Here is a 19,185-nt window from a genome sequence, read left to right as displayed (position 1 = left end):
TTGTACTTATGCCCTCAGGTTCTCCCAAAGATGACATCACAGGTGGTAAATGAGATTGATAACATATTACGCAACAAGCCCTACAGCAAAAAGGACTACAGATCATAAGGCAATGCATGAGCCACAGGAGCTGCATGGTTAAAATACTGGTCTGTACCAGTACAGAAAGATGTTACCAGACAGTCTTTTCAATCACTTAGCAACCACTGCTCAACCTCTAGTGTCCCCGGATTCTGAGGTGTCTGCTGTCACTACTACTGTGCACCTGAATTATGAGCATATCTGATAACTCCTAACTAAGGAAACCCATTCTGTTTTCTTATCTTGGAATGGAATCCCCAATTCTTGCACTGCTCTGTATACCTCATGCTAATGCAATGGAAAGTCTATGGGTCAGAAAGACATAACCTCCAGGCATTTAGTAACTTAAAGAAGGCAATATAGATAGATCTATTTTTTCAAATGAATAAAATCCACAGATGCAATGTGGATTACATCAGAAAGAGTAGACTGTTCACTCAGAAGTCTCGTTTGGGAAAATAAGCACCAACAATTTTACATTTCTTTTTCTATTTTCACACGCCTGTTGTTAGTAGGTTGTTTCACTTATTTGCAAAAAAACTACAACTCCTATATATTTGCTTTCATTACCTTTTAAATATTCACTACGCTTGGTCCCAAACTGACCCTGTATAGCAATTTACCCATGATGTCTATTAGAATTCTAACACTGCTATATTCATCTACATGTAGAGATGGTAAAAGGATTAAATACCCCAGTCCCTAACATGAGACATTATGGAAAAGTTATGAAAGGATCACACTACTATGGAAGCTTAGCTTTGAATAAAATGTAATGCATCTGCAATGAAGTATTCATTTTTACATTTTATGAAAACCTGCTTTATATTTTTGACTGCTTGTAGGCACTTCTGCTAGTTTAAATACTTAAGCTTTAAAAATAAATATACACATGCTCGATTTTTGTAAGTAAAACTGTAAAATACCCAGAAAGGTAAATGTCTGCTGTTTAACTAGCACTGGGATTTTGCAATATAATGCTTGTTTTTGAGGAATTAGGAACGTGAAAGCAAACCCTGGGCTTTGTGAAAAATGCCGTCACTACTCGGCACTTGACCAATGAAAAGCCAAGTGAAAGAATTTCCTGATACTGTAATCACATTATGTGCACTAAATATATGCGTGAGAACTCGCTGCATGGACTGAAGGGCCTGGTTTAGTGCACAGAAGCTGAGGTCTATCTAGCCCTGCACTATTGGCTACCTACCCTCATGAATACTCCATCTGAGAGAAAGTCTGAGATTATACTGTGTGCCTGTAAGAGAAAATGTTTCTTTGATGGGGGAGGGAGGAAGTATGTAAGGGGCATGGGTCCTATAACTCATCCGGACACCTGAGCATGTACAAAATTCTAATTTTCTGGCCAGCTGGCCCCTCATATAGAAATCATTTAGGGACTTACAGGATTAAATGCTATTTTCTGCCATCATTTTCAGATATATAGTTCACAGTTAAATTCTAAATTTCAAAATGTTAATGTGAAAATACTAATGTCCTTTATGATTATTACTACCTGTATTAATTAGAGTTTGGCCCTGGCCGGTTGGCTCAGCGGTAGAGCATCGGCCTGGCGTGCGGGGGACCCGGGTTCGATTCCTGGCCAGGGCACATAGGAGAAGCACCCATTTGCTTCTCCACCCCCCACCCCCTCCTTCCTCTCTCTCTCTTCCCCTCCCCCTCCTGCAGCCAAGGCTCCATTGGAGCAGATTGCCCGGGCGCTGGGGATGGCTCCTTGGCCTCTGCCCCAGGCGCTAGAGTGGCTCTGGTCGCGGAAAAGCAACGCCCGGCGAGGCAGAGCATCACCCCCTGGTGGGCAGTGTCGCCCCTGGTGGGCGTGCCAGGTGGATCCCGGTCAGGCGCATGCGGGAGTCTGTCTGTCTCTCCCCGTTTCCAGCTTCAGAAAAATAAAAAAAAATAAAAAATTAGAGTTTGGGTTTTTGCCCCCAAAATATCAGAATGATGATTAAAATGGCCATTTCTGTTGTTCTTATATATTTAATCAATCCAGTGAACTACTGTATGTATAAATGAGCTTAATTAAGTTGTTTATTTCAAACTGCAATTTAACTTACTTGCTTAGAATAATAAAAGCATTTTGTGCATTTAATCTCACAATTTTTATCTGACCTTTCTTTCACTATAAGGCCAGCTCTATAAAACAGGCAGTAAGACACATATAATAAAAATTATGTTGGCAGGTAAGCTGTACTGATATCGAACAGAAATAGCAGTGATCAAGGTTTAATCTGCAATCCACACTTTGTTTCTTAAGGGAATCAATGACTAGCTACTAAAGATATTTCTCATTGGTTTTAGGAGATACTCTGCACTAAGGTTAAAAGCCTCTCAAACTCACTTTGAGAGACTGCAAATTAAACCCAAATACAAACATTATTGCTTAGCCATGGGAACAGCTAGCTTTTTTTATATATACACAAGTCATCTGCCACAGTAAATATACTAAGATCATTTCACAATTATATCCTTAAGAAAAATTTCCATGCACTCTCCTTTTCTTTTCTGAAAAGAATTTCTTGGGAGAGAACATACCATTCCTAAGAGGAACCTGGGTAGCAGCACTGAAATCTCAGCCAGGGGCAGTGAAAACTAGAAACCCTGGGTCTGGCTTCCCATGTTAAGTGTCATTTCATCTTCACTAAGAGTGCACCAAGGGTTACCACATAAATAGCAGAGCTTCAAGGGACCTTGACCATCTTCAAGACCATCCTCCTTGGCAAATGAAACCAAACCTGGAAAGATGAAAGGACTCACCCACACACACTGCTAGGTGACAGCAGAACCAGGCTTAGACTCCCAATCTTTTTGTTCAGTGTTTTTTTATTTTATTTTATTTTTTAGCTTTAAAGCTTTGTGAAAAAGTAACTATGCATGTGAACTTTTAAAAAAATTTATTGATTTTAGAGAGGGCAAGAGAAACATCAGTTTGTTGTTCTACTTATTTATGCATTCATTGGCTGATTCTCGTATGTGTGCTGACTGATGATTGAACCCGCAAGCCCGGTGTATTAAACAACGGTCCAATCAACTGAGCTACCCAGCCAGGGCCTTTGTAAATTTTTAAGTTAAAAAGAGCTTGCATATGAATCCAAATTCAGAATCATAAGAGGGAAGTCAGAGGTACAATTAAAACTTATGAAGGCCAACGTTAAGTTTCTAACCAGCTCCATGAAATTTTAAACCAACCACTTAAAATTACTCCTAATCTTCAATTAATTCCCTTGCGTGGGAGGCCACACAGGTGGAAGATAATCCCCTCCAGCTCAAATACCGTATTTCCTCATGTATAAGATGCACCTTAATTTGGGAGAAAAACATATTACATAAAGTTATTGAACTTGTTTTATCATAAAATTCATGCAACTCATCACTGTCAAAACTCCCATCCATTAGCTTGTCCTCATCTGTGCCTGATAGTGAATCACTGTCTTCATATATTGCCTTGTCCTCAGTTCCATCTATGGCATTTGAAATGCCACACTTCTTAAATGACTTGACAACCTCTATATTAAGATGCACCCAGTTTTTAGACCCTAAATTTTTCAAAATAGGGGTGCGTCTTATTTTTTATTTTATTTTTTGTATTTTTCTGAAGTGAGAAGCAGGGAGGCAGAGACAAGACGCCTGCATGTGCCTAACCAGTATCCATCAGGCATGCCCACCAGGGGGCGTTGCTCCATTGCAACTGGAGCCATTCCAGCACCTAAGATGGAAGCCATGGAGCTGTCCTCAGCACACGGGCCAACTTTGCTCCAGTGAAGCCTTGGCTGCAGGAGGGAAGAGAGAGACAGAAAGTAGAGGGGGAAGGGTGAAGCAAATGGACACTTCTCCTGTGTGCCCTGGCCAGGAACTGAACCCAGGATTTCCACACACCGGGCCGACACTCTACCGCTGAGCTAGCCAGCCAGGGCCAAGGGGTGCATCTTATACATGGGGAAATACGGTATGTGTATCTGTAAACTGGTTCTCTCCATGTGTGTACATGCCTATGTATATACTTCCTTCCTATCTCCAGAACAGTAGTTAACTGGAATACTGAAAACACTGAAATGGGCAGGAGAGCACATCGCACGTTATCAGCAAAAGGCTCTGTCATATAACTGCACTACGCCAGTCACTGCCACACAAACGTCTGACCAGCAGCTAAAAAATGCACATAATGTGTGGGAAATTTAAATGATGGCTAATGTAAAATAATGTAATAAGGATGATGCACTTATTCACATGGTTCTTATAAAGAAGTCTAGAATATAAATTTTAAAAAGCAAAGTTTAATGATACTTAATTGGCAAGCACGTTAGATATGACTCTTAACCTCCATATTTCAGTTAACTTTAAATCTTGTTTCAAATTATTCTTGGAATTATATAGCAAATAAGACAACCAGTACATTTTTACTAGTCAAGAATAATTTCAATCCAAGATTTCTATTAAATTGTAAATAAACCAACTATAGAGAAATGTAAACTGTTTTAATACTTTAAGCCTCTTATCACAAGGAATGTGAAAAAAAATTTAATCGTTTTAAACCCAATCATAACATAACCATTTATTTTACTGGTGTTAGATCTGAGGGTCTTTAGAGATAAAAAATCGAGAGTAAGTTTTTATTAACGAAACCAGATTGAGCACATAATTCTATGTCTCAGATGGTCACTTTTAGATCACGGAGAGAGGACTGAGGAAGAGGGTCTGATTTGCAGGAGCAGAGTACTGATACCCTGCAGAAACTGTGGAACTGAGTACATGCCTTATAAATTTGCACACAGAAATTGATCTAATGTAGGAAGCGCACAGAAATTGATCTAATGTAGGAAGCTAGAATCATGATCAGGATGAAGAGCAGAGTGCTGTAAAAAAAGTCCAGTACCAAAATCAAATTTTTCTTACTTGCTTTTCTACAAATTATTCAGTTTATTAATTCAAGAGAAATTCTTTGAAGAATACTGAGCTGATACTCTAGTTCAGCTACATGGTGTTAATATGAAGAATGGCAGCAAGTCTTCCCCCATTTATACAGGCACTGCCATCTAGTGGCAACTTTTTACCTGCAATTTTAAGACGTGGCCCAGCTCTGGTAAGTAAGAGTAAACCCTAAAGGTTTGTCAAATAGTCATTTTGTAAAGTAAGCAAATGCATTTGGTATACAAATTCTATGCCACTTGTCAAACTCCTGAATGGTTATTTATCAACAACAAAAAAATAAACAGGTTAAAACATAAAAATAAAAATAAACCCTGTGTTACACTACTTTGCAGAGAATCTCTTCTGACTTCCCCCTTCACTCTGTGTTACCCAGCAACAGCACTTGGGTAATAATACACTCAAGAAAAAAAATGCAAACTTCTATAAGCAATGATGAAAAATAATCCTCAGCTGAAAACAACGATGATCTGAGTCACCAGGCAAACATACTCCTCCCTGTCTTCCAAGTTTTCAGATGTGGCCTATCAAAGTGTCTAACAGCAAGGAGTAAATAATGAACTCCTAATGAATATCTTCCTATAAAGTTATAAATAAAGCAGCAAGTATTATTTGCAACATTCATATTAAATTTAGAAGTGGAAATGAAAGATTAAATTTAGGATTAGGAATTAGAAACATGGTACTTCCTTTGAGGTACTGCTGATAGAAATTACTGAATGTGGTTAAAGCTAATAGGATTATGAAACACCACCACCCAGGATTCCATAACCTTTCACGTGGTATATAGATTCAAAAGCTTCCCAAACTTTTTCAAATCATGGCACACACAAGACATGATCTGTACAAGCTGGTTAAAAAAATACAAGGGATTGCTCTCAGCTAGACCCCTCAAGGGCTGAAGAGATCAGTATTTTATTCACAATCAATGAGAACTTGTAGACTAAAGAGTCAAATTTATGGACATCTGAATGGAAGAATGCTGACAAGTACTAAAATCACTTTAATTCCCTGGAATGCTCTTAGAATTCCAGAGCTAAGATCATAAAAATCACTTTGGTCTCTTACTTGTCAATATTCAGGAAAGAGGTCCTATTTCTTACTGAACATTCCTTCAGTGGCTGTGTTTTCTCACTCTAAGAAAACAATAATGCCAGTCTCTCAACAAGTCAAACTAATATAGGAGGGCCAACCCGACCTCCCTGCCTACCCAAGGCCAAAGCTCTACAGAACAGTGTGTACTTTAAGCCCACAGGACAACTCTCATATGCCTGGGTACTATTTTTAGGTTTATTACCTTGGTTGCTTTTCTTCTTTTAAAAAAAAGAAAACTTTTTTACAAGTATCTCTTCCCCATATTGGAGAAACCATGTTTTTAACTTTGAGTTATTTCAAAATCACAAATTCAGAGGCCTGTAAACATGAAGTTCAGTCACACTATCCCAGCCAGGGCAGAAGGGAGGGAAGAGGATTCATCCTGGTATTTCAAAAAAAAAGTTGTAATACAGAACCAACAATTAATTTCTTGCTACTGTTCCAAATAATAATAGTTCAGTCCAGGTTACTGTGACCCCTGACAGATCAAGGTAATAAATTATTTTCTCCTCTTGCGATTATAGCACATTGCGAGACAAATTTTGCCTTTTAATAAATGTCCTGGTACATGAGTTTCCCTTTCAATTCATGTAATTTCAACACTCTAAAAAGAGCAAATAAACAAATAATGAATTACATTATGTTAGGTTTTTCAAACCCTGCAGCTCCAGACTATAAAAAACATCTTCTGCATCTCCCATGATCACCCGACACTTTCCCACACTCCAGGCCACCCACAGATGCAAGGCGGGGTAGGGGGTGAGGTGGAGGTGAAGCCACATGGTCTACTTGGAGCCAGTAGACAGGAGGGCGATGAGGCCTGAGGAAGCACTTATGGACAAAATGTAGTTTCTGTAAGGATTTAATGTTAAGGAAAAATTAAGAACTCCAAATTAGTTTTTCAACAAAAAAAGCGCATCTCTTTGGAATAAACTGTTGCTCTCTTGACACACTGTATGTAATCCCACTGTCTGTAAACACGATTTACAAGACTATTAAGAATAAAGAATATTCACAGGAAATGTGTGTCAATTTTAAAAAGAAAACACTTGAGACAGAAACCTATAACACATGATTCACAAAGAAAACATCTGAATTCCATTTAACCTTCAGGAGAAGAGCTGATCAAAGAATATTGTCTTCCTCCCTTCCCTTAAAAGCAAAGAAAAAGTTTCTCCTATCCATTAGTGTATTGGCTACAGTGGGCCTGTACAAGGGTGGAGGTTTTCAAAGTTCATAGCTACTCTTGGCCTCAGGACCAGTCTGATACAAACCACTCCATAGTCCAGTAGATACAAGTTGAAGGGTGTTTGTTTTTTTTTTTTTGTTTTTTTTTTTTAAACAGAGACAGAGAGAGAGAGTCAGAGAGAGGGATAGACAGGGACAGACAGGAATGGAGAGATGAGAAGCATCAATCATTAGTTTTTCATTGCGTATTGCAACACCTTAGTTGTTCATTGACTGCTTTCTCATATGTGTCTTGACCATGGGCCTTCAGCAGACCGAGTAACCCCTTGCTCAAGCCAGCAACCTTGGGTCCAAGCTGGTGAGCTTTTGCTTAAACCAGATGAACCCGCGCTCAAGCTGGCAACCTCGGGATCTCGAACCTGGGTCTTCCACATCCCAGTCCAACGCTCTATCCACTGCGCCACCGCCTGGTCAGGCTGTTTGATATTTTAATACAACAAAATCTTCAACTGTTAAACATGTGGCTGCATATTCCTGGATAACACCTTTAATAAATTACCTTAACAAGAGAAGAGATTCTTGCCTGAAAGCTCAATTTCAGAGCAGCTTGAAACACTGTTAAGGGATTATGAAATGTGCCCATTTAACGACACTGGCAATCTACCCAACCGCAAAGCCCCAAAATATCAGGAGCTATCAAAGAAAGCAAGTCTGCTTTTGCTCTGTGGAACTCTTTTTATAGGCAGGTAAGCACAGTCACATATGTAAGACTGCTTATGGTTACTTATCATGAGGTCATAACTTATAAACTTGAAAGAATTTTAGATCAAACCAAAAGCCCTATTTTAAATCTTCAGAAACTTCCTAGGGTCACAGTGCTGTTTAACAGACTGACTCCCTGTACAAAACCAAAACAAATGACTGTTTCTAGACTTCTAAAAAAACATAACCTTTAAAAGGATACACAGTGGGGTTGAAGTTCTTCAATATAAAGAAGGATGCAACAATGACCAAGACCAGGAATAGGGTGTTGTTATAGAAGATGGAAAATGTTGTGGCTTCATAATCAGCAACTTCATTCTTCTTCCACAAGATCCTACAGACACAGAAATAAGTCAATCAAGTTTATAAATATGTATTAAAATTGTTAAATACCACATGGCTCTAGTTCAATGGAAGGTAAGTTATCCCTTCAGCATTCTGGACAAAATGTTTTTAATATTAAATTTAATCAGCTCTGTCCCTTTTCCTGCTGAGAAAGGTATCTCACTCGATTAATGATGAAGAAATCAGCTGCTCGGTAAGTTGCCTTTTTACCCAGGCAGTTAGGACTTTGGAGCAGGGAGTGGTTCATTCCAATTGGCTTGGTTTCATCAGCTAAAAAAGGCCTCTTTCTCTAGGTCCCCACCAAAAACTAACTTGATCATGTACAGCCTGCTAGAGCTTCCTTGGCTGTTGGCTGGCTTGAGACTCTCCAGCCAACAGATTTCAGCCTTCAGTGTTACACCTAAATAGTCCCCCAAACAAATCAGCTGTGGTCTCACAAAAGCAGACTTGTGTGTGATTAGCTTTAGTCATCTCTACTTAATTCAAACAAAGAATTTGCTTGATCATCAGGAAAATTTAACTTTTGTGAAACCTATTTACCCTTTATTTAATACAATAGTGGACTCGAAATCAACTGAGTGGATTCAGTGCTCAGGGAAAAGAACAGTGGGTTGAGACCAGCATTTTTTGTTTGCTTTTTAATTTTTAAATTTTAATGACAGTTGACATTCAATATTATATTTTTTTTCAGAAATACAGCATAGTAGTTAGACATTTACATAACATATGAAATGATTCCTCTCTCCTAGTAAGTCTTGCACCCATGTAGTTATTAAAATATTTCTCACCATATTTACTAAACTGTACTTTACCTCCCCAAGACTATGCTGTAACTGCCAATTTATACTTAACCTTTGCTTTTTCTACCAGCCCTCCTACTCTACTCCTTTATCAGTCTGTTTGTCTTATTTTTTTAGATTTCACATGTAACTAAAATCACACAGTATTTGTCTTTCATTGACTTATTTCACTTAGCATAATATACTCTAGGTCTATCCTTGTTCTTGTGAATGGTTCTTGTTTTAGGCCAAGTAATACTTCACTGTATATATGTACCACATCTTCTTTATCCATGTCTTTTGATTGGAACATTTAATCCATTTCCATTTAAAGTAATCAATAGGTATGTAGTTATTGCCATTTTATTGTTTTTTTGTTTGTTTTTGTAGTTCTTCTATGTTCCTTTCTTATTTTCTTGCTCTCTTCTATATAGATGGCTTTTTACGGCATTGTTTGGACTCCTTTATTTTTTGTTTAACTCTCGTGTAGATTAACAGTTTGTAGTCACCACAAACTACATAAATACCAAGCTGTTTATTGCAGTCTCTTTTTAATTTGATGGTCGCTTAAGTTCAAACATATTCCAAAATCACCTTGATTGTTACTCACATCCTCAACATTTATGTCTTTGTCATTGTTTTTTACTTCTTTTGTATGTTTCTGTGTATCCCTTAATTTGTAATTTAACATGATCTTCCTACCTTTGTCTTTCAACCTTTGTACTAGATTTAGTGTTGGTTGATTCACTGCTTTTGTTGTGTTTGCTTTATCAGTGAGATTTTTTTTAAATGATTTATTGATTAGAGAAAGGAAAAGAGAGAGGAGAGAACAAAAGGAACATCAATCTGTTCTGTATGTGGCCTGACTAGGGACTGAACCAGCAAAGTCTGTGCTTCAGAAAAATGCTCTAACCATCTGAGCTATCTAGCCAGGGCAGTAAGATTTTTTCCTTTGCAATATTTTCATATTCATATTTTAAATTTTTTTCTTCATCTTATAGAAGTCCTCTCTAACATTTCTTGTAATACTGTTGGTGGTGATGAACTCCTTCAGTTTTGTCTCATTAAAAAAAAAAAATTCAATAGCAAGAACAGAAAAATATTAAGTGTATCACACACAGTAATTAATGTTCTGTGAAATATTTTGTGTGTATATGAGTGTATTTGGTGAAAGGTAAAATTTATTTTTTACTGTGAGTCATTATCAAAAAGTTGAAAGTCATTGCCATTGATGATTTGACCTCTCCTTCCCCCAGAAATACGCTTCTCTGAGGCCAGATGACACCCTCTATCCATGCTGTGGACACTGTGGCTGTCATCAAAAGCTGTGACGTTTTATTCACCAAATGTTCTAATGCAAAGTCAACAAGCAGGGCTATAAAGGAGTTAAATGAAGAGTATTAGCACCAAGTCTCCATCATAAAAATTTGTAGTCTCTAAGATATATGTTATATTTCCTAAGATATATGTTATATTTCCTAAACTTTATGGATATCATTAATTTAATAAATCTCCAATTTACTGTTAAGTTTGGGAGAAATGAAGGACACTACATTCAATGTGTTCATCAACTATAAACAGCTTCTGATTTCAAGAGTAGTTTAGATGTAAATTTTAAATATATATATGACCTGGAATGGGAGGAGATGAATTATACCATTCTGACACTAACTCATCAAAAAAACACCAGCTGAGAAAGATGCAAAGACACAACATGGTTTCATGCTAGAAAACAAAGAATTATTGCCTCTGTTTTTAAGACTCATACAAAACCCAATGAAGACAGGCTCCTTAAATAGGCTACTAGCATGCTTTTACTGTGGATGATTAAATTATCCCACCCTGCTCAAAGCACTTTTCTAACTCCTTGCCATACCCATGAATCAGAAACATCAAGTAGCTCCATCTTTCTGGTTACCCCAGCTCCCAATATGACCATGCGCTACACTTCAGAGTAAGTAGATAGTTAGGACTGTCTGACAGCTTTCAGAGCTTTTTTTAGTCCATACATATCCTGGTTCATTTTGAAAAAATTTAAGACTTCCCTAGTAGCCTTATCTGCAATTGTTCTGCCAAAGCTTCATTGTTAGGAAATCTAGTTTGGGAGAGCACTTCCCAAGGAGTCATTTTTCCAAGGAGCACTTCCTACAATAAGAGAAAGTTGAGACCAAACTCAACAACTGATATGGACCAAGATAATGGTAAAGGACAGATCACTGGTAAGTCAAGAAGAAGTAACACTCACACCCTGGGGCACATACTAAGGAATCCGATTCTCCTCTGCTAATTTCAACCTTAAATGGATGGCAAAGCAGTTTCAAAGTGCCATGCAGTACATACTCCACATGATTATAGACGGAGCTTTGATAGATATGTATCTCAGCAAAGAGGGGCTGATAAGCCTTCTCTTAAATCAAATCTCACCTTTGAAAAAGAAAAATATTTCATCATAATGGGAGCCTTTGTCTCAGTTTTCAGAGTGAGTCATGAGTTCACACCTGGGTACAACTACATCCAATGTGGCTTTCATGAAATACAAAACAAGTAACAGCACAAATTTCTACTGATAACAACAAAAATTTTATAATCTTCTGACACTCTGCATTTTATGTAACAATGAACATATCTGGTGCCAGCCAATGGTCCAGAGGTTTCACTTTCAGTTGCAACTCTGATCCCTCAGTAGTGACTGACTGAATAGAACGCTGAGAGAAACTCTTAGACACAGCCCAGGATCAAGAACAAGTGTCAGACCAAATCAGGCAAGTCTGCAGTGAGCAGAGGAGACACACTTACTACCTTTGCAATAATTAATCACCTGAACTCTACAAGAGCTACAACAAGAATTTTGAAACTGGATAACTATGATATGTACTCCAGTTTAAGAACTATTATTCTAATAAATATTATAATTCTATAAAAAGATTTTTAAAGTGTTCTAGGCCCTGGACGGTTTGCTCAGCAGTAGAGCATCCGCCCAGAGTGTAGAAATCCTGGGATCGATTCCCAGTAATGGCACACAGGAAAAGCGACTATCTGCTTCTCCATCCCTCTCCCTCCCCTTCTCTGTCTCTCTTGTATCCTCACGCAACCATGGCTTGCATGGTCTGAGCAAGTTGGCCCTGGGCACTGAAGATGGCTCCATTGCCTCCTCAGGTGCTGGAGTGGCTCAGCTGCCAAGCAACAGAGCAGAAGCCCCAGATTGGCAGAGCATCAGCTCCAGGCAGGTGTTGCCAGGTGGGTCCTGGTCAAGGTACATGTGGGAGTCTGTCTCTCTGCCTCTCACTTGATTAAAAAAAAAAAAGTGTTCTAGGTTAGAGAACCTATGCAAAAATTTGCAAACTGAAAGCTATGCAGTCAGATCTCATTCAGGCTGCTCTCAGAAAGAAGGTTTTCATTGTCACGGTTTTAGTACTGTGCCTTCAGTTTTATAAAGGATCCATAGGAGATAAACATTTCAATGTTTTGGTGCCTTTCCAAAACCACTGTAGAAGATATTGTTCACTAAGTTACTCAGTGTCCCTAAAATAAGGATAAAGTTCTTCCAAGAGTCAGTGCTTGGAAAGTTTCTTTTCAGGAGGACTTGCATGCTTCTCATCGGACAATGGGAGCAGTATGACCTCAGATGCTTCCTCTGACACTTGGAAGCTCTGAGCTAAGTTCAGTACTCAACTGCTATGAACTAACAATTCTAAGGTCCTTATTCTTCCACTTTTAAATAAATAGTTTCTGATCTTTTAAAATTGTATTGCTTTGTTTTATATGAACTTTAATACTGCAAGTCTCCACAAAGTCTTTCTGGAGCAAAGTAGGACAATAATTCCATTTCACAAACCACTTGATAGATACTGAAATTTAAGATCCATGAAAACAACCTCGATTCATGACTCTGTTGAACCACCTGGCAACCCTGAAGCACAAGTTTAGTCAATCATACAGAGACTTCTGCTCCTCAGATGTTAGCCTGTCTACTAACCCTTCTATGAGTATTTGATAGGAAAAACTAGGAGTGGGAGCTAGGGCTAACATATGTGGTACAGGACTGTGCAATAGGAGACAAACAGAGCTCTCTTCTTTTCCCAACCAAAGCAAAAAACCCAGACTGGAAGCTCAGTAACAGAAACACCACTACCTACAAATGCAACACAATGTAAATTCTTCAGACTCAGAGGGGTTAGGTGAAAAGATCAAGGTCACACAGCTATGAAGTGACAAAGTTGGCACTGGCCAAACCTCTGCGACAGAACCGTTTTGAGTATAAGATAGGCTGCTTTCCTTCTTACCACACACTAATCTATGGCCTTGGGCAAGTTACTCAGGCTTTCTATACCTCAGTTTCCTGAGGTGTAAAATGGAGACGATTAATACCTACCTCTTAGGGCTCCTTAGAAAAATAAATGAACTGTGTACAGCTCAAAAGACAGTATCTGGTAGTAACAAAAACTCAAAAAGTCAATTATTCTACAAAGTGTCCCCTTTTTTGATCACCACAAACACTATAAGGAAGGAGTCAAACCTTTCATCTTTTTCCTTCCGAGACATCTTTCTATTATCAGCTTCAGAAAGCTTTCGAGTCACTTCTTTGGAGACAGCATCTTCCCTCTTCTGCGCTACTCTGGAAAGAAAAGAAAAACAGTTTCCTTGTGCTCCTGGAGTGAACATTACCCTCTCTCAGAAACACTCTGCACTCATATTTTGTATTGGCAACTGTATAATACTTTACATTTCAAGAAAACAAACTGTACAGAAGGTTTCAAGTTTATTATTTATTACATTGAGCAGCCAAAAGAGAGGGAGTTTAAGAAACTTCCAAGATGTGGTTTATCAGCTATGGGTTTTGATTCCTGCTTAAAATGAATAATTTTCCGAAGTTTATGTATTTAATATAAAAATAGAAGTCAAATGCTATTCGCACAATTTAGTTATGAAACATTATAAATTCCTTTTAGCCTATAATTTAACTGTTCAATAAATAAATCTGACAAGGCATTAGCAAATGATCTATGACTTTAATTTCAGTAACTAACAGGAGAGAAAAGTAGGCTTAAAAAACAAAAGGGAAGCCCTGGCCGGTTTGCTCAGTGGTAGAGCGTTGGCCTGGCGCGCAAGAGTCCCGGGTTCAATTCCCCACCAGGGCACACAGGAGAAGCGCCCATCTGCTTTTCCACCCCTCCCCTTCTTCTTCCTCTCTGTCTCTCTCTTCCCCTCCCACAGCCAACGCTCCATTGGAGCAAAGTTGGCCCAAGCACTGAGGATGGCTCCATGGCCTCTGCCTCAGGCACTAGAATGGCCCTGGTTGCAACAGAGCAACGCCCCAGATGAGCAGAGCATCGGCCCCTGGTGGGGTGCCGGGTGGATCCCTGTCGGGCGCATGCGGGAGTCTGTCTGACTGCTTCCCTGTTTCCAACTTCAGAAAAATACAAAAAACAAACAGAAACAAACAAAAAAACAAAAGGGAATTAACAGCTGTAACACTTTTAACTCCACTCCAAAGGACAATTTAACTAAAAAGAAATAATACCACATGGTCAGGGATTGATCATAGCATGTTAGTTAAATGAAACATTGGTATGAGGGTTGAAATAATATGGACTCAGCCAGAAAAAGCTGGAAGTGATGATATTCAAGATATCAGATCAGGATCTTCAGTGACAAGTCAGATAAATAAAATTAAATGTACACTCATCAAAACAATCCATATAGTGAATTGTATCAGATGGGATAAAATTTAAACTATAATGAAATACAAAGTCTCCCAAAGATTATGACACTTAAATTCAAAATGATATTTTCACAATATAGGAGAAACTTCTATTAGTCATAAATATAAAAGAGCTGATCACAAGCAACATGTAATAATTACCAACAGAGTCCCACTATGAAAACATTTGACAAGATGCTGAGATGTATTAAAATCAACAGGATGTGGAACACAAAGTTCGAAACCTGTTCACTCTGTGTTCAATTAATCAATCCTTGGTAACTATGCTATATTTAGTTCTGGTTAGTGCACCAAGGAAAATTGTGGAGAAATCAGGATGGCTTCCTGAAAAAAAGCCACAGATCATTCAAGGCAATACTTTTCAACCTCTAACCACAGCAGCTTCTAGGACACAAATTAAGCACAAATTCTATCTGATTTTACCTATGTCTCCATCTCTATATCTCATCAAAGAACAAAGTTAGAAACAACACAGTTAAAAAGAAAACCTTTGGTCAGTTTCAACTAACGTATTTTTCCACAAATTGATAACTAGGAGGAAAATCAAATTGCTTAAGAAAAATAGACTAAAGAAAAAGGCAGCTAAGGTGGTAGACTGCTGTCTTTTTAAGAGATAGTTTAGGATATTATGTGCTTCCTCCTCCAAAAATCCATCTGACTCTCATTATGCAAAAGTTTTGCTCCAAAGGGCAGAGACTCTTATCTCTGAACCTCTCTAGCAGATCAGGCACTCAATAAGTGTTTCTGAACTTCACATAAGACCACTTCTTTCTAAGAAAGATCATCGAAAAGAAACGCACATGGCTTACATTAGAAACCTCTCTTAGCTGAACGGAAGGAAAAAAAAAATACCCACACGCATACTCACCACCCCCCAACAGTCAGGACACAGGAATAGTAAAACTATTTTCAAGAGTTGATCATCTCTAAGCACCATTGGGACAAACAGTCTATAATCTGTTCACATAACAAAATCTTCCTTAAGAGTGACAGGATAAAAATGATGGCCCATAAGGATGTTCTTTATTCCATAAATCAATAATAATACCTGCAATTCACATGAATGATGTAAGGATTGTCATGTGCTTTATACCATGTATGGCAGGGAGGGCCCCAAACTTTTTGTTAAAAGACTAGATGGACACTGCTACAGCAATCCAAGCAAAAACAGCATCCAAACTAGTGTGGGAACTATGGAAATGAAAAGACAAAGTGTACATAAAGGACACTGGTACTTTGAGTCTCAACAAAATTCCAATTGCCTTTAAGAAAGTAATTTCATGTACTCGCCTCTGCAGCACATATATTAAAAAAAAAAAAAAGGTAATAATTCCAAAGAAATATAGCACCAAGAAGGCTCCATTAAGGAATCAGAAAAATATCCTGCTTCAAGTATTAAAGTGTGCATGAAAGCAATTAAACATTAATTTATACCTGCTTTCTACAAAGACCATGGCACTCTGAAATAACAAATGCTACCATCTTTCCTTAAGTTCTGTCCTCCTCACATTTTAACCTTTATGAAACCAGAGTATATCATTGCTTATACTTAATGTATAAATTTGTAGTTGTGTGGGTTGGGCTTTTCTTTCCCAAAAGCTATCATTAAAATAATGATATATTGCCTGACCAGGCAGTGGCGCAGTGGATAGAGTGTCGGACTGGGACATGGAGGACCCAGGTTTGAAACCCCGAGGTTGCAGGCTCTGAGCATGGGCTCACCAGCTTGCGTGTGGTATCACAGACATGACCCCATGGTCACTGGCTTGAGCAAGGGGTTACTCACTTTTCTGTAGCCCCCTCCCATCAAGGCACATATGAGAAAGCAATCATTAAACAACTAAGGAGGTGCAACAAAGAACTGATGCTTCTCATCTCTCTCCCTTTCTGTCTGTCCCTATCTGTTTCTCTATCTCTGTCTCTGGCAAAATATAAAAATAAAATAACGATATATTTTATAATATGTATGAACTTAAAATAGAGGAAATATGGTAATCTTTTCTATTTTCATACACTCATAAGAAAAATGTAATTAGCATTAAAAATGTTAGAGTTTAATAACAAGACCAGAATTCCAATTGCTTGTGAAATGTTAATTTACTTGGTGGCTTTTTTTCTGATTAAACCCCCATGCTTAAGTGTTCTAATTCCACTCTCAAAACCTACTTTGATAGCACTGTCTCTGTTTCAAGTTAGTTAGTAACTCTTCATAGCGTTCTGGTGCCTTCCCCCCAAATACAGATACATGTATGTCTCAAATTAATGCTTACTGAAACCAACACAAAGGGTCTTTAAGAAGATACCCTACTATATAAAAATGCATCATACTTTCACTTGAGAAATATACTTACTTGTGCTTGAGAACAAATTTCACATTTTTGTAGGCAAAGGCTACCAGGTAAGTGCTTACTAGGGTCATCACACTATACAGAACAGCAGACTGAATAAGGTCCATATGCCATATTCGCCAGTATAACCCTGAACATAAAAGGGGGCGGGGGTAGGTACAAAAAGAAACAAAACATTACCACCCAGAGTTAAGAAGATCTGCTGAATTAATTATAGGTAAGCCTGGTAAAATACAGTCTAGGTTAGGGAATCCAATATACAATAGTATATGAGGAACTGCAGAAGCAGGCTGTCCGGTAAAATGTCTCAAGATTACCCAATTCAGAACCCTTGGAAAACCTAACATTCCAGATGAGATTTCTGCTTCTTCTAATATGAGAACTCGGGCTCATCAAAGATCACAATCCTGACTTCAAATTTCATTCATCGGGGTAGTGTTAAGCTACAGACAGGCCATTCCAAAACGCCACGTGCGGTGCTAAGCCACAGTTCACGTGCTGACGTGGCTGCGACCTGAACTCAAGGCCTGCTCAGTGCGGCCAGCGAGCCTCCAGGGCCGCACCCCACGTTCACCGCGAGGTGGGTTTTATACCGGGAAAGAGGAAACAAACCCGGACTGAAGCTCCCGAAAACAGTGCGGCAGTGTGAGACGGCAAATGCAAACTAGGAAAACGTGAGCCCTAAACAACTTTGGCCAAGTTTGCAGAGTTTTCATCCAACTCAGAACTGCCCTAAAGGATGGTTAAAAATTTTAAACAAGATCAATCGCTGGCCCTTGGCACTGGTGTAACCTCGCTCATCAAATGAGAATGACGGTCAGCAGTGTGAAGCGGTTGTAATTCAGTGCAGCGTTAATGGGCACCACCCAATCCTACTTCATTAGCTTCTCCAAAGTAAGTGACGGTGTCATTTTAAGGTCTCGTAACAACAAAGGCGAGTTGGAGGTGGGGGTGGGGGTAGACAGAACTGGCTACACGCAGGAGTGTTAACACCAGATGCTAACCAGGGGCTGCCACCCCGATACACGCTGGTGACCATAGTGACCAGTCTCCGCGCCTGCGGCTCGGGAACCAGCGCAAGCTACAAAGCGCCACGAGTGACTTTCCTGGAACCCTGCCCACCCCTGTCCCGGACTAGAACACGGAGCTCTGCAGGGGCCACGCGCTTCCCCGACCTCCGGGCGAGCACAAGCCGAGGCCCCAGCGCTCTCTCGCGCCGGCCGGCCGGGCCCCGCCGCGTCCCCACCCAGCCCGACCTGCCGCGGCCTGCCCGTCCGCCCGCTCCCGGCTCACAGATGGGAATGGCGGACACGATGAAGGCGTTCCCGAAGAAGAGCGCGGAGGACTTGGCCGAGAGGTTGCGGCTGAAATCCTGGAGAAGCAGGTCCTCCTCGGACTGCTGCTTGGAGCCGCCCTTGGGTGCCATGCTGGAGCCAGAGCCGCAGACAAAGTAGGCCCAGCTCGCCGTCTGGCCCGGCAGAGGCTCTGGCTCCGCCCCGCGGCCGCCGTATCCGCTGACGACTCGTTATCACTGCGCACGGGGGCGGGAACAGCGAGGCGCGCAGCAAGCGTGCCTAGGATTGGCTGGCCTAACACCGCCTCCCGGACTTCCCAGCGTAATTGGGCGAGCAGGACAGACCCGTCTTTCTGGCAAGCCACTTGACTTCCAGAGGAAAGCTGGGATTTGTAGTTTAGTGGATGCTTTTTTTTTTTTTTTTTAATTTTAAATTAACAAAACCTATTGATACTCTGTTTCACAGATTCTCACAGACTGAAGGTTTCCAAGTCCGAATTCCAAAGTAAAAACTTCTGGCTTCGTGTCATACAGTCACTCATTCCAACAGTGAATATTAGTACCCTCTCTGTGTACCCCGTCCTTGGGCATAGAAGGAGCATGAGGAAGCTTAATATAGCTAATAGTGTA

At 39.7% G+C, this 19,185-nt stretch overlaps 2 protein-coding genes across 3 annotated transcripts in view; one reads left to right on the top strand and one right to left on the bottom strand.

Moving 5' to 3' along the window:
• Window positions 1-1,742, top strand: part of KCNAB1 (potassium voltage-gated channel subfamily A regulatory beta subunit 1) — a 490,010-nt gene extending 488,268 nt beyond the window's left edge. Inside the window, exon 14 of one of the 2 annotated variants that reach the window (XM_066258332.1) lies at window positions 19-1,742. In XM_066258332.1, coding sequence (XP_066114429.1) covers window positions 19-108 — 90 coding nt within the window. In that variant the 3' untranslated portion in view covers window positions 109-1,742. The remainder of the gene's footprint in view (window positions 1-18) is intronic. The other variant, XM_066258333.1, reaches the window with a different exon arrangement.
• Window positions 1,743-4,350: 2,608 nt separating this feature from the next.
• SSR3 (signal sequence receptor subunit 3) lies at window positions 4,351-18,764 on the bottom strand. Its single transcript, XM_066258334.1, has 5 exons — window positions 18,555-18,764; window positions 17,265-17,391; window positions 13,708-13,806; window positions 8,270-8,401; window positions 4,351-6,969 (listed from the first exon to the last, which is right to left on the bottom strand). The coding sequence occupies exons 1-5, from the start codon at window positions 18,685-18,687 to the stop codon at window positions 6,903-6,905; spliced, it is 558 nt and encodes a 185-aa protein (XP_066114431.1). The 5' UTR covers window positions 18,688-18,764; the 3' UTR covers window positions 4,351-6,902.
• Window positions 18,765-19,185: the final 421 nt, after the last annotated feature.

This window comes from Saccopteryx bilineata, chromosome 2 (assembly GCF_036850765.1).
Source record: "Saccopteryx bilineata isolate mSacBil1 chromosome 2, mSacBil1_pri_phased_curated, whole genome shotgun sequence".
Classification (NCBI taxonomy): Eukaryota; Metazoa; Chordata; class Mammalia; order Chiroptera; family Emballonuridae; genus Saccopteryx; species Saccopteryx bilineata.
Note: the sequence above shows the minus strand (reverse complement) of the source record. Positions and strands in the feature narration are given on the sequence as shown.